General features: G+C 42.0%; 1 protein-coding gene across 3 annotated transcripts in view; it reads right to left on the bottom strand.

The window, feature by feature from the left end:
• Nucleotides 1-15000, bottom strand: part of LOC113814828 (hemicentin-1) — a 234971-nt gene that overhangs the window by 14052 nt on the left and 205919 nt on the right. For all 3 annotated transcript variants that reach the window (XM_070114397.1, XM_070114399.1, XM_070114398.1), the window contains 15 exons: nt 14684-14814; nt 13960-14056; nt 13312-13525; nt 12576-12703; nt 11310-11479; nt 10025-10202; nt 8619-8783; nt 7030-7169; nt 5596-5769; nt 4411-4549; nt 3176-3307; nt 1645-1822; nt 1127-1362; nt 695-826; nt 1-43 (listed from right to left, as the gene is read on the bottom strand). The exon at nt 1-43 is cut by the window's left edge and continues 77 nt beyond it. In XM_070114397.1, the coding sequence (XP_069970498.1) occupies nt 1-43; nt 695-826; nt 1127-1362; nt 1645-1822; nt 3176-3307; nt 4411-4549; nt 5596-5769; nt 7030-7169; nt 8619-8783; nt 10025-10202; nt 11310-11479; nt 12576-12703; nt 13312-13525; nt 13960-14056; nt 14684-14814 (2257 nt within the window). The remainder of the gene's footprint in view (nt 44-694; nt 827-1126; nt 1363-1644; nt 1823-3175; nt 3308-4410; nt 4550-5595; nt 5770-7029; nt 7170-8618; nt 8784-10024; nt 10203-11309; nt 11480-12575; nt 12704-13311; nt 13526-13959; nt 14057-14683; nt 14815-15000) is intronic.

Genomic DNA, 15000 nt, shown 5'->3' with positions numbered 1-15000 from the left:
GTCTGGTCACACACTCCGGGCGTCTCCGTGCATTCGTTTATGTCTGATGAGAGGAAAGGTAGATGTTTTTTTCTTTGAGGATTGGTTAAAAACTTATTAAAAAAATAGAGGATTGATAAAACTAATTTACATAGGGAATTATAAAATAATATTTACATAGGGAGTTATAAAAAAGACGGAAATTGGTGTTTTCTGAGAATTGGTAAAACTCGTATCTATATAAGAGAATTATATAAGATGGGCAGATTTTTTTTAGGACTGGAAAAAAGGACAGATTTTTTTCTTTCCTTTTTGGGGGGGACTGGTAAAAACTCGTATCTTTATAAGGGGGAATAGACAGTTTGTGTTTTTCTTACATCTAGCGAAGGAAACTTACCTCTATATAAGGGAGTTTAATAAAAATAGTGTTTAGGAGTGCTAGGATGATTAAAGATATGGAGTTTTAGATAGGAAATAATGTTATTTTCTTGAATTATAGTAGCATATCGGATTCTACTTATCTATATGTAAACAACCCTCTCTGGCAAGGCACTGAATCCAGTTATTCTTAATAACCGAGTAACGGAGTTCTAGACCTTGCTATGGAGGTTTATTTATAAATGTTTTCACTGCATTATATCACTATACACAAGTACCTATATAATACAAATTCAGACGTAAAAAATACAGGACGTAGCAGCCAGGACACAATTACCTTCACACGATGTACCCGAGGCAGTCCTCTTGAGTCCGGGGCGGCAGTTGTAGGTGCAGGTGTAAGAACCAGGGGTGTTGGCACAGTTCTCAAGCGGCCCACAGACTCCGGCCATTGAACACTCGTCTACATCTGTGTCGAGAGAGAATGAACGCTTTTGAACTATTTGGTGAATGTGCGTGACTGCTGTGTGCATGTATTAAAACAATCAGCAGATAATATTTATAAGAGTATGAGCTAGAGATTTGTTTTGCTTTTATGGTCTATGGAACAGAATTGTCGCTAAAATGTGTTATCTAATTATCGGTCTGAACGTGAAAAATACCTCGCTGATGCAACAGATCTAAAACCGTCAAAACATATCGTTAAAGTAGTATACTTTTACTCATATTCCACGACAAGAAAAAACATAACCCTCTCTTATTTAGGGACCTTGACACGTATATCCATCAGGACCCAGCGTGTAGCCAGAGTTGCAGTCGCAGGAGTAGCTCCCGACGGTGTTGGTGCAGCCGTGGGAACAGCGGCTCGTGGATGCCAGGCACTCGTCGTTGTCGCGGCAGTAAGGGCCTGACGAGTCGAGGGTGAAGCCCGAGGGACAAGTGCCACTGTTCGACGCCGGAGAGATGGAGGCTGACACGACCACGTCCAGTTCAGCCTGACTCGTTCTGCCGAGGACATAGACGGTGCAGTGATACAAACTCCATTGTGCCATGCCTTCTTCGAGGAACTATAGCTTTAATATTATGAAAACGAATAAAGAAAAAACTAATAAAAGAACAAAAAAAAAACGGATCCCACAAAAGAAAACATGCACACCCATCGACCCAAAACATCAAAACAAACGAGACATCATCCCGCCATAGCACCCTACAAGCTACGACCCTTCCTCCTTTCGACTCGAAATCAAACTCAAACACAACTACACAAAACCAACTCGAAGACCCTACCTATACGCAGACCCCAGACCGGCAGCGTGAAGGGTCTGCACGAGGTAAGGCTGCAAACCGAGCTCAGCGTCGTAGGAAATAGTTTGGTTCCAGGCGTAGGGGAGGTGGTAGCCGTCCAGGGTGAAGGTGCGGGTCGAGGTGGCGAAGACCGACCCGCCGCCAGTCTGAACGTAGTCCTCTGAGAAAGCAGGAAGAAGGGAAGTGATTAGATACTTAATATTATAATTATACTTAATATTATGACAAAATACAAGGAGTTAAATACATCTTGGTAATCTTGGTAGGATACGACTACATGTGGCTGAGATTGCTTGGAAGCTGGAACCATTATCCTTTCAATTTCAGATGCGTTGGTTACTTATGAGTATTGGTTTAATATCAGGGAATCGGTTTGTTGAAGAACCCACGCTTTTGGTCAGTGTAAGTTTGATATATGTTGTGATGGCCTAACGTCAGCTAGGTGTAAATAGTTGTACCCTATTTATTATTCATTTTGACGTTTTAAAGTAAATAGTAAGATAGCCATCATATCTACAAACGAAAACGTAAGTGTAACATGCTCAACGTTCGCCTATAGGAGACATACGAAAATACCTTAACAAACAAATCATAACAAGATATGATTATAGTTATAAAAAGTTATAATCACAATAACAATAACAGTAAAAGTGACAATTAATAATATTAAGAGAAATAATGCTTTTTATACATCATTACTGATACCATATACTGAAAAACATTTAGATTTTTTTTTCTTTCCTTCATCTTTCCTTTATTCGTTCTTTCTTCCATTTAAGATTTTTCTCATCCATCTTTCTTTCATGCTTTGTTTTCCTCCTCCTTTCTTTATTCATTTTCCCCTTACAAATAAGAAGCCCGGCCTCACGAACAATACCAACACATGATAATGGTTATAAGATGAAATAATACCAGCGGTAATATTCTGTCAAGGTAATGTCTCTTTTCTTTTCTTTCCTTTTTTCCATCTTTCTATCTTTCATTCATCCATTAATCTATTCATTGTTTCCTTCTTTCGTCCCTCTACTTCTCTTTCTTTATTTCCCCCTATTCTTCAGTCTCGTGAATCATACCATTGCAAGGATGAAGAGCGATAAGGAAGCCCGGAGACAGATAAGGCACAGCATAAAAAATGATAATGATAATAATGGTCATAACGATGATACAATACCAGAGACAATACTCTGTCAGGTCGAGTTCTCTCTTCCTTCCCTTCCTTTCTACCATCTCTCTCTTCCTTTCATTCATTCATTTATTCACTGTTTCTTTTGTTTTCGTTTATCTCTTGTTTTATTTGGAATTTTTATTATATGGAGGGGGAGGAGGGGGATCTCCTTGTCATTCATTCATTCATTTATTCACTGTTTCCTTCTTTCGTTTATCTCTTGTTTTATTTGGATTTCTATTATATGGAAGGGGGAGGAAGGGGGCTCTCCTTGCCACAAAAATATATATATATAAAATAGAAATTCAAAGTAAATCCAAGTAAAACATCCAGTCTCGCGAATCCTACCATTATAAGGCTGCAGGGTGATAAGGGACCCCGGGGGTAGATAAGGCACGTGTCCTGTCAGCTGGACGTCCACCAGCAGGGCCCCGTTGGCGTCCACTCCCCGGACCACGTGAGTCATGTCCACGGTCTCACCTGAGGGAAGGAACAACCGGATTTATGGCTTGCTGTTTTTGGAGGGAGAGAGAAGTGCTTCTGTCTCTCGTAATTTGGGCTGTGTTGAGGTGTTGATTGTTTTTTTTTATAAAAAAATGTTAAGTAGTAATGAATAATAAATGAATAGTGATAATATTGGGATTAATGATTTATGGCTTGCTGTCTTTGGAGGGAAAACAAGTGCTTCTGTTTCTCGTTATTTGGGCTGTGTTGAGGTGTTAATTCATAGATGATAAAAAAGTAATAATTAATAATAAATAAATAGTGATAATATTGGGATTAATTTATGGTTTGCTGTCTTTGGAGGGAAATAGAAGTGCTTCTGTCTCTCGTTATTTGGGTTGTGTTGATTTATATATGATAAAAAAGGATACGTAATTATGAATGATAAATGAATAGTGATAATACTGGGATTAATGATTTATGGCTTGCTGTCTTTGGAGGGAGAGAGAAGTGCTTCTGTTTCTCGGAAGTTGGGTTGTGTTGAAGCACTAATAGTAATAATCTGATAGATAATTATTCATGGTACATAATGAAGAAAGTGATGGTAATATTAGAATTAACAATGATGAAAATAATAAGAATGGTAGTGGTAATGGCAAAAAAATAATGATAATTGTACTAATAACGTGAGAAAAAAAATAACAATGATGGATATTAGTAATGATTAAAATGCTAGAGGTCCACTAGCAGGACCACGTTGGCATCCACACCCCGTACCACGTGAGTCATGTCCACGGTCTCGATTGAGGGAGAGGAATAACTTGTTTTATGGTTTACTGTCTTTGGAGGGTCATGGGAGTCCTCCTGTCACTCGTCTTTCGAGGTGTGTTGGCGTGGTAATTTTAATAATAAATAAATAATCAACAATAATGATACTGATAATGATGAAAATGGTGATACTAAAGGGATCAATGAGAAAAATTATGATCGAAATGATAATAAAACAGTAATGATAATGATGATAAAAAGGAACAATTATCCCATGTCTTGCTGGCTTTAAAGGTACATAGGACTGTATGCATGTAAGTACTCATACATACATACATACAAAATACACGTACATACAAAACCAAACTTACCTGTAGCGAAGGCCACGTGAGCCTCCCTCCTGAAGAAGCCCTTGGTGAGCGAATGACCGTTGGCGGCGCCGTTGACCTCATAGGCCGACGTCCAGTACACGGGGGACGCCACAGCCAGCAGCGGGGTCAACCAGGTGGCCTGCAGACAAACGAGGTCATTCATTTTCGTAATTCATATAGACGTAAGCTTTGGTCTGGTGTGTTTATAATGTAACTCTTTTTTATTACTTAGGTATATTCTAAGTATTCCTTTAAAAATATGTATATCCTTGTTTCTGTACCTATATCTATCTATACCATGTCTGTCTATCGAAAGTTTGATAGTCAGTCAGTCTGTCTGTCTGTCTGTCTGTCTGTCTGTCTGTCTGTCTGTCTGTCTGTCTGTCTGTCTGTCTGTCTGTCTGTCTGTCTGTCTGTCTGTCTGTCTATCAATCTATCTATCAATATATCAATATATCTATCTACCTACCTATCTATCTGTCTGTCTATCCATCTATCTACATACCTATCTATATGTTTATCTTTTCAGTTATCTAACAGTTTATCCATCCATCTGTCTATCTGCCAATCCTTCCATCTCTCCCGCCACCTATCCACCCCCGATCCAATTAGGGAACTGACAATGACTTAAATGACTTGCAATAAGGGAACTGACCATGACTTAGATGTCTTGGAATAAGAAATTCGGTCATGACTTACATGTCTTGGAATAAGGGAACTGACCACGACTTACATGTTGGAATAAGGGAACTGACAATGACTTAAATGACTTGGAATAAGGGAACTGACAATGACTTAAATGACTTGGAATAAGGGAACTGACCTTGACTTAGATGTTGGAAGAAGGGAACTCACCATGACTTAATTGTTGGAAGAAGAGAACTCACCATGACTTACATGTCTTGGAATTAGGGAACTGACGATGACTTAGACGTTGGAATAAGGGAACTGACCTTGACTTACATGTTGGAATAAGGGAACTGACAATGACTTAAATGACTTGGAAGAAGGGAACTCACCACGACTTAGATGCTGGAAGAAGAAAACTCACCATGACTTAAATGACATGGAAGAAGGGAACTCACCATGACTTACATGTTGGAACACGAGAACTGACCTTGACTTACACGTTAGAATAAGGAAACTGACCATGACTTACATATCGGAATAAGAAAACTGACTTACATGTTTGGGGATGAGAGGACTGACTCTGGTGGTGACGGTGCGCTGCATGCCGAGGGTGCTGACGTTGGACACCAGGGACACGATGCCCAGGTCCTCCCCGTTGAGTTCCCCGATGACCGTCCCCTTGGCTAGGGTGGGGAGGACTTCGCACGTGTCTCCCTCGCAGCTGGAGGTCTGGATGGGAGAAAGGGAAGGGAGGTGGAGTGGAGTGTTGGGGGAACGTTGGGGAAATCTTTGTGGAATGTTGGGGGATTACTGGAGAAAACTTTGTTGAATGTTAGAGGGATGTTGAGGTAGTGTTGGGGGAATCTTTTTGGGATGTTTGGGATTGTTGGGGGAATATTTATGGAATGTAACCGGATTGTTAGGGGAGTGCTAGGGGAATGTTGGGGAAATCTTTATGGAATGTAAGGGGAGTGTTGGGGTAATGTTGGGGAAATGTTGTATTGACTGATGGATGTCGGGATTAATCAATGGGTGAACTGAATGTTGAAATCGTACACTTAAGTTTGGATAAACTGATGGGTAAGTAGAAGGATGTTTTCATAAGTAGATGGATAAGTCGAATGTCAGATGGACCTCGGAATAAAGTGATGAATAAATAGATGGATGTTTTAATTGGGTGGTGGTTAAGTGAGTATCTTGAATGTTAAATGTGTGTTTGGATAAGCAGGTAGGTAAGTGGAATATTAGAATGACTTATTGATCGATATTTGGATAAATTGGTGAATAAGCGGAATGTTGGATTGATAGATGTTGTCCTGACTGGATTTTGAACAAGTATGCAAATTAGTAAACTTTTATTAGAAATCCGAAGGAAAATGAGTAAATAATAATATAGATAGGTAAAGGAAGGTAGAGACAAGTAGGTTAAAAGCGTAAATAAGAAAACGACACCGGAATAATAATACGGAAATGAATTAAGATAAACGGCAGGAAATCAAGGTACAGCAAATCAAATTACCATTCTCTATCCTGCCTTATATAAACAACAAGAGACGATAAAAGAATAAATAAAAACTTAAAACCACGTCTTCAATAAATCCCTAAAATATCGTTTAAAACAGAAGAAACTTCAGGACCAGTCTTCCTACACAGATTGTTCGAGGTTCCCAAGAGAGACTCCTCGCAGACACGACTAGTACTGGACTTGTCAAGCCCGAAGAAATTCATTACCACCCGACATTTTCAGATGACATCACTACGACAAGTTCTAATCATTAACATCTTGGGACGTCTTAAATACCCCTGTAAACTTCTAAATCACTGAAAAAAAAGAAAAAAAGTGACGACCTTCCAGAGTACAGAAAAAATTATTAACACTATATAAGTCCCACGGCGGACGACCCAACCTACAAAACCCCACCGACGACCCTTCCAAGCCAACAACAAGGTCACCGCATCTGCAATAAGGTCGTTCACTAAAGCACTGACCTCACGTTCCTCTCCCACACACGGGGCGCCGCCGAAACCAGGGTAAGGGTTGTTGCAGAGCCGTGACCTGACCCGCATTCCGAGGCCACAGGTCATGCTGCAAGGTGACCACTCGCTCCAGGAACTCCACGCGCCGTTCACTGCGAGGGGAACGGGGAGAGGGGGTTCAGGGAAAGGCAAAATAAGGGACATTCACTGCCGTTCACTGAGAGAGATGAGGTTAATAGGTAATAAGTAAAATGGCAATAATAATGATCGTGATAAGTCACAGTTATAATAACAATAATAATCGTAATAAGAATAGTGATAACAATACCAATAACTGACACCAATTATAATAATAACACTAATGATGATTATAATAATGAAACTAGAAGAACGTAAAGGCAAGAAGAAAAAGAAGCCGAAAAAAATGAGAACAAAAAGAAGCCGAAAAAATCAGAACATGAAGCCGAAGAAAAAATAAGAAAAATAAGACGATGAAGAACAAGGAGAACATGAGGCAAAAAAAGAAAAACACAAAAGCGAAGAAAAAGAAGAACAAGAAGCCAAAGAACAACAAAAAGAAGACAAAGAAAAACACGAAACCGAAGAAAAAGAAGAAAAAGAAGCCGAAGAACAAGAAGAAGAAGACAAAGAAAGAAAGCGAAGTCGAAGAAGGACAAGAATAAGAAGCCGAAGAAACCAAGAAGAGAAAGAAAGACACGAAACCGAAGAAAATGAAGAACAAGAAGCCAAAGACGAACAAAAAGAAGACAAAGAAAAACACGAAGCCGAAGAAAAAGAAGAACAAGAAGCAGAAAAAAACAAAAAGAAGACAAAGAAAAACACGAAACCGAAGAAAAAGAGGAACAAGAAGCCAAAGAACAACAAAAAGAAGACAAAGAAAAACACGAAACCGAAGAAAAAGAGGAACAAGAAGCCAAAGAACAACAAAAAGAAGACAAAGAAAAACACGAAATCGAAGAAAAAGAAGAACAAGAAGCAGAAAAAAACAAAAAGAAGAAAAAGGAAAAACACGAAACCGAAGAAAAAGAGGAACAAGAAGCCAAAGAAGAACAAAAAGAAGAAAAAGAAAAACACGAAATCGAAGAAAAACAAGAACAAGAAGCCAAAGAAGAACAAAAAGAAGAAAAAGAAAAACACGAAACCGAGGAAAAAGAAGAAGAACAAGAAGCAGAAGAACAAGAAGAAGAAAAAGAAAAACACGAAACCGAAGAAAAAGAACAAGAAGCCAAAGAACAACAAAAAGAAGAAAAAGAAAAACACGAAAACGAAGGAAAAAAAGAAGAACAAGAAGCCCAACACCAACACCAACACCAACACCAACACCAACACCAACACCAACACCAACACCACCACCAACACCAACACCAACACCAACACCAACAACACCACCAACAACAACACCAACACCAACACCAACACCAACACCAACACCAACACCAACACCAACACCAACACCAACACCAACACCAACACCAACACCAACACCAACACCAACACCAACACCAACACCAACACCAACACCAACACCAACACCAACACCAACAACAACACCAACAACAACACCAAACCCGTCGACGCACCTGGACACTTGACCGTGTTGCACGCCTCCGAGTCGGTGTCCGGCCCCGTGCACGCCCGCCCGCCCTGCGACGGCCCGGGGTTGTCGCACGTGCGGAACCGCCGCCTCTGGCCGCCGCCGCAGGTCGCCGTGCACGAACCCCACGACGACCACGACGACCAGCCGCCTGTGGGGGGAAGGGAGGGTGAGGGTGAGGGTCCGTTTCGGGGAGGGGGAGGGAGGTGGTCGGTTGAGGGAGGGGGAGGGAGGTGGGGGTTGGGGAGGTGGGGGGTTGAGGAGGGTGGAAGGTCGTTTGAGGGAGGGGGAGGGAGGTGGGGGTTGGGGAGGGTGGAAGGTCGTTTCGAAGAGGGGGAGGGAGGTGGGGGTTGGGGAGGAAGGTCGTTTCAGGGAGGAGGGAGGGAGTGGGGAGGGAGGGAGGGTGATGGTGGAGGGTCGTTTGAGGGATGAAGGAGGGAGGGTGAGGGTAGAAGGTCGTTTAGGGTGGTCATATTGGTAGGGGGGAGGTCGTAGAGGGAGGGTGCGTGTGGGAGATTTTGGATTTTGGGAGTTATGGAAAACTGTTTCACAAATGGTACGATTATAAGACCGCTATTATGAACAAGTTTTACGGTAGAAAAATACTGCTTAGATTGATCGACAAAGAAATTTATATAGTTATTCTGAGACTGGAAATCTTAACTTTAGTACCTCATATCAACTTCTAAGTATATTTCAAATATATTCTTAAAAACTTTTCGGATCTATCTATCTCTCTCTATGTATATCTATTCATCAGTTTGTTTGACCATCGTTTATTATTTCTAGATTTGGTCACCTATCTACTAAACCGGTAGTTGTTCACCCATTCATTCATTTTTTCGTTCATCCATTTACCGGTATCTAAACGCTTTAATTATGTGTACATTTCTACGTTTATTCATTCATTCACTCATTGATCCATTCACCCATTCATCTATCTATCTGTCAATCAATCTATCCCTCTATTCAGCCAATCATCCATTCATCATCCATCCATCCATCTGTCTATCCGTCTATCTGCTTATCTGCCTGTCTATCTATCTGTCTGTCTATATATCTATCTATCAATCTGTCCATCTGCCTATATCTATCTATCTATCTATCTATCTATCTATCTATCTATCAATCTGTCCATCTATCTATCTATCTATCTATCTATCTATCTATCTATCTATCTATCTATCTATCTATCTATCTATCTCTCTGCCTATCTATCTGTCTGTCTGTCTATTAGTCAATTTATCTATATATCTAACAATATGTCTATCTATCAGTCTATCTGCCTGTATATCTATCCATCCATCCACCCATCCATCCATCCATCCATCCATCCATCCATCTACCCATCTATCTACACTTCCTCCTTCCCCATTCCTCGTTGACCCTCACCATTGACGGGGCACATGTCCAGGTTGCAGTAGTCCTCGAGGGTGTCTGAGCCGGGGCAGTACCGTCCGCCGTTCGAGGGGGGCGGGTCGTCGCACGCCCGCTCCCGCCGCCTCACGCCCCCGCCGCAAGACACGCTGCACACGCTCCACGCCGCCCACGTCCCCCAGTTGCCGTCCAGCTGTTGGCGAGAGGGCGTGAGTGGGTTTTAGTGGGTGGGTGTTGTGGAATTTGATTTGAAATGGTAAATAAAAACTAGAAAAAAAAGTTGTGGGTGAATTTACGTGTACCTGTTTTTCTGTTGGTGGTAGTTAGATTTTTTAAATACATAAATAAACAAGCAAAAAAGAAGAAAAAAACTAATGAAAGAAAGAAAGGAAGAAAAGAAAAATTAAGAAAAGAAAACTAAATTGATGAATCTAGTCGACGTTTAGACACTGGTAGCTGAGTTTTATTACTTATTAAATAGGAGAATGGCAAAAGTCAGAAAAAAATATTGTACACAAAAGTTAATGTCATCTAATAATGTTGTTTTATATTCAGTTGGCTTTTGGTTAAGCACGACGAACTACCAGTCACACAACCAACCAACTTACTACCAAACAACAAAGAAGAATTTCATACAGGAAAAACTACCAGTCACGCCACCAACCTACCACAAACAACCAACAATCAATAACAATTTCAGCCACCCCACTCACGCAACCAACCTACCACAAACAACCAACAATCAATAACAAATTCAGCCACCCCACTCACGCAACCAACCTCCCACAAACAACCAACAAACAATAACAATTTCAGCCACCCCACTCACGCAACCAACCTCCCACAAACAACCAACAAACAATAACAATTCCAGCCACCCCACTCACGCAACCAACCTCCCACAAACAACCAACAAACAATAACAATTCCAGCCACCCCACTCACGCAACCAACCTCCCACAAACAACCAACAAACAATAACAATTTCAGCCACCCCACTCACGCAACCAACCTCCCACAAACAACCAACAATCAATAACAAATTCAGCCACCCCACTCACGCAACCAACCTCCCACAAACAACCAACAAACAATAACAATTTCAGCCACCCCACTCACGCCACCAACCTACCACAAACAACCAACAATCAATAACAATTTCAGCCACCCCACTCAAGCAACCAACCTACCACAAACAACCAACAATCAAAAACAATTCCATCCACAGCCACACGACCCTCCACAACGCCCAAATAAGGAAGATGCATCCCCAGCCACACAACCAACCCCCAGAACCTACCAAACAGGGTGGATTAGAGCAGGGCGTGACCTCGAGGCCGTCCCCCTGGCAGTGCGCCCCCCCGGCAGCTGGAGGAGGAGAGTCGCAGAGGCGCGTTCGCTGACGGAGACCCTGGCCGCAGGTGGTGCTGCAGTCGGACCACGCCGTCCACTCGCCCCACCCTCCGGACACTGGCAGCGGGGGGAAGGGGGGTTATTTGTTGTTATTGTTTGGAAGGAAGGGAGAATGAGAGGGAGAGGGAGAATGAGAGGGAGAGGGAGAGGGAGAGGGAGAGGGAGAGGGAGAGGGAGAGGGAGAGGGAGAGGGAGAGGGAGAGGGAGAGGGAGAGGGAGAGGGAGAGAGGGAGAGGGAGAGGGAGAGAGGGAGAGGGAGAGAAGGAGGGAGAGGGAGAGAGGGAGAGAGGGAGAGGGAGAGAGGGGGGGGGGTGAGGAAGGAAGGAAGTAGGAAAGTAAAGAAGGAGGGAAGGAGAGAGGGAAGTAAGGAAGGGAGGGAGGGAGGGAGGGAGGGAGGGAGGGAGGGAGGGAGGGAGGGAGGGAGGAAGGAAGGAAGGAAGGAAGGAAGGAAGGAAGGAAGGAAGGAAGGAAGGAAGGAAGGAAGGAAGGAGGGAAGGAAGGAAGGAAGCGAGGAAGGGAGGAAGGGAGGAAGGGAGGAAGGAAGGAAGGAAGGAAGGAAGGAAGGAAGGAAGGAAGGAAGGAAGGAAGGAAGGAAGGAAGGAAGGAAGGAAGGAAGGAAGGAAGGAAGGAAGGAAGGAAGGAAGGAGGGAAGGAGGGAAGGAGGGGAGGAGAGCAGGAAGAAGGGAGAGAGGGAGCAGGAGTGGAAGTCTCACGGTATTAAAGATATTTTACCACTTCAATATTGACTTTGTATTGCATTTTGTATGTTTTAAAGATACTTCATTAATATCTTCATTGATATTTTCAGCATTTTTATAATATACTTCACCACTTCTTACTGATTTTATCTATATTCTAAGTTGGTTGATTGCATATGAGTAATTCTTTACTGATTCTGGATTTATCTACTGATTACGTGTATAATACATAAAACCATCGTTTATTACACAGACTTCCAGTTACAAAAATATACATATAACACACAGCCGCAGACTCATATAAAAAAAACTTAATCCTAAACCAAAATCCTATTGAACCCTCCCCTATGAACCCAAATCTGAAAACATAAACAAGAACCCCAAAATGAACCCCAAAAGAACCCCAAAAGAACCCAAGAACCCGAGAACCAGCAGGCATGGCGGAAGGAGCAGACCTGGACAGTCCCTCAGAGAACAGGGCTCCTCCTCGACGGCATTTCCATCGCAAGGACGACCACCATAGAGGGGGGCGGGGGCCGAGCAGTACCTCGTCCTCAATCTCACGCCGGAACCACACGTCACGCTGAGGAGAAGGGCGTAGTTATAGGTCGTGTCATAGATTTGTTTTTTTTTTTTTTTTTTTTTGTTCCTGGGTCGTGGAGATCGTGTGTTACAGGGGTTCTTCTTGTTACTGGGTCGTGGAATTCGGTGAATGGGGTGTTGGATTAGTTGGTGGATATTTTGATAAATAGATGGATAAGGGGATTTTACGATCGGTTGATGGATATTTGGATATATAGACGGTTAAGGAGATTGTACGATCGGTTGGTGGATATTTGGATAAATAGATGGATAAGGGGATTGTTTGGATAAATTGACGGATAAGTAGATTGTATGATTGGTTGATGGGTGTTTGGATAATAGTGGGGTATGTGTTCAATTGGAATGGCTGATTGGTAGATGGATGTTTGGATAAATTGATGGGCAAGTGGATTTTGAAATAGTAGATGGAAGTTTGGATAAATATAAGGAAATCAAGAGTAAATAGCAATACGAGATGGTTTATTTTCATGATTACACATCCATCTTCGAGAGTTTCATTCGTGACTGAAAATATTCAGATTTTTCAGCACCAAGATCCGATCCATCTATTGCAAAAACAAAATATGCAATCGCAAGACCTCTCCTCACCTGCACTCGGCCCAGGGATCCCACGGGGACCAGTTGCCGTCGAGCGGGCACGGCTGCGGTCGGCAGGGTCGGGTATGGGCCTCGTCACCGGGGCAGGGGGCGCCGCCGTGTCGTGGGGCAGGGGCATTGCACAGCCGGCGCCGCGTCTGCTGCCCGGGCCCGCAGGACACGCTACACGACGTCCAGGGGCCCCACGATGCCCACATGCCCGACACTGTTGAGGGATTTATAAGGCCGATATTAAGGAATTTCGTTCATGGCAGAGACGACACGAAAGACTGTGACACATAATGCCAATTTTAGGGAATTCTGTTTATGGCGTGGGCGGCAAGAAAATCGGCATAGAGAAGGAAGCGAAGATGGAAGAATTTTCAATTTCTTTTGATTTTCATTTCAAGACTCGTAAGACACTGAGAAATATAAATGCCAATATTAAGAAATTTCGTTTATGGTATTGACGACTCGAAAAACACAGATATAAACGTCAATATTATGGAATTTCATGCCATAGACGACCTGAAGGACACAGAAAGACAAATGCCAACATCAGGATATTCCATTTATAGCATAGACGACACAAACATCATCATATGTAAACTTGATCCAGCTGAATTGAGATTACACATGACCCCGGTTTCTAGGTCGTACCTTTGACGCTGAGGTCAGCTTTGGCGAGGTCCTCCCCGAGTTCATTGTAGGCTTGGCAGATCACGTGACCTTCGTCCTCGATCTGGGCTGCTATAAGCTAAAAAAAAAAAGAAAGAAAAAGAATGAGACGTGTTTCTCCAATGCAAGCGATCTTAACATATGAATAAAAAACGCAAAAACATTTTCATAAATTCGAAAGAAAAATATGGCGAGAATGTCACATCAGAAACTCACTTTTTTGCTAAGCAGCGTATCTCATAACAATAAAAGACTTTTTGAAAAGTTTCTTCCAATCATTATAGTAACAACAACAGCAATAACAATGATACTAATGATCATCATCATCATCATCATAATGATAATAAAAATAACAATAATAATGACATCAATAATAACAACAGTGACAATAATGATAATAACAATAATAATAACAATAATAACAATAATAACAATAATAACAATAATAACAATAATAACAATAATAACAATAACAATAACAATAACAATAACAATAACAATAACAATAACAATAACAATAACAATAACAATAACAATAACAATAACAATAACAATAACAATAACAATAACAATAATAATAATAATAATAATAATAATAATAATAATAATAATAATAATAATAATAATAATAATAATAATAATAATAAAAATAAAAATAATAACAATAACAATAACAGTATTAACAACAATAATAAAACCAACCTACCTGCAGGGACCCGTTCGTGAGGCGGATGTACCTGGCGTGCATCTCCCCGGGGCTGACGCTCCACTGCACCTCGGGGAGCGGCGATCCCTCCGCCTCGCAGTCGAACACGACGGTGCCCCCAACTTCCACCACTGGGTGGAAGGGGTGAGGTGATGGGTAAAGGGGGTTGTTGGAGGGGGTGATGGGTGGTTGGGTAAATAGTTAGGCACAGAGACAGACTCACAGACTCATAAACACACACGCTCACATGCATACACGCATACACGCATACACGCGCAAACGCACACGCACACGCACACGCACACGCACACGCACAC

This window comes from Penaeus vannamei, chromosome 36 (genome assembly GCF_042767895.1).
Source record: "Penaeus vannamei isolate JL-2024 chromosome 36, ASM4276789v1, whole genome shotgun sequence".
Lineage (NCBI taxonomy): Eukaryota > Metazoa > Arthropoda > Malacostraca > Decapoda > Penaeidae > Penaeus > Penaeus vannamei.
This window is presented reverse-complemented; position numbering and strand designations above follow the sequence as displayed.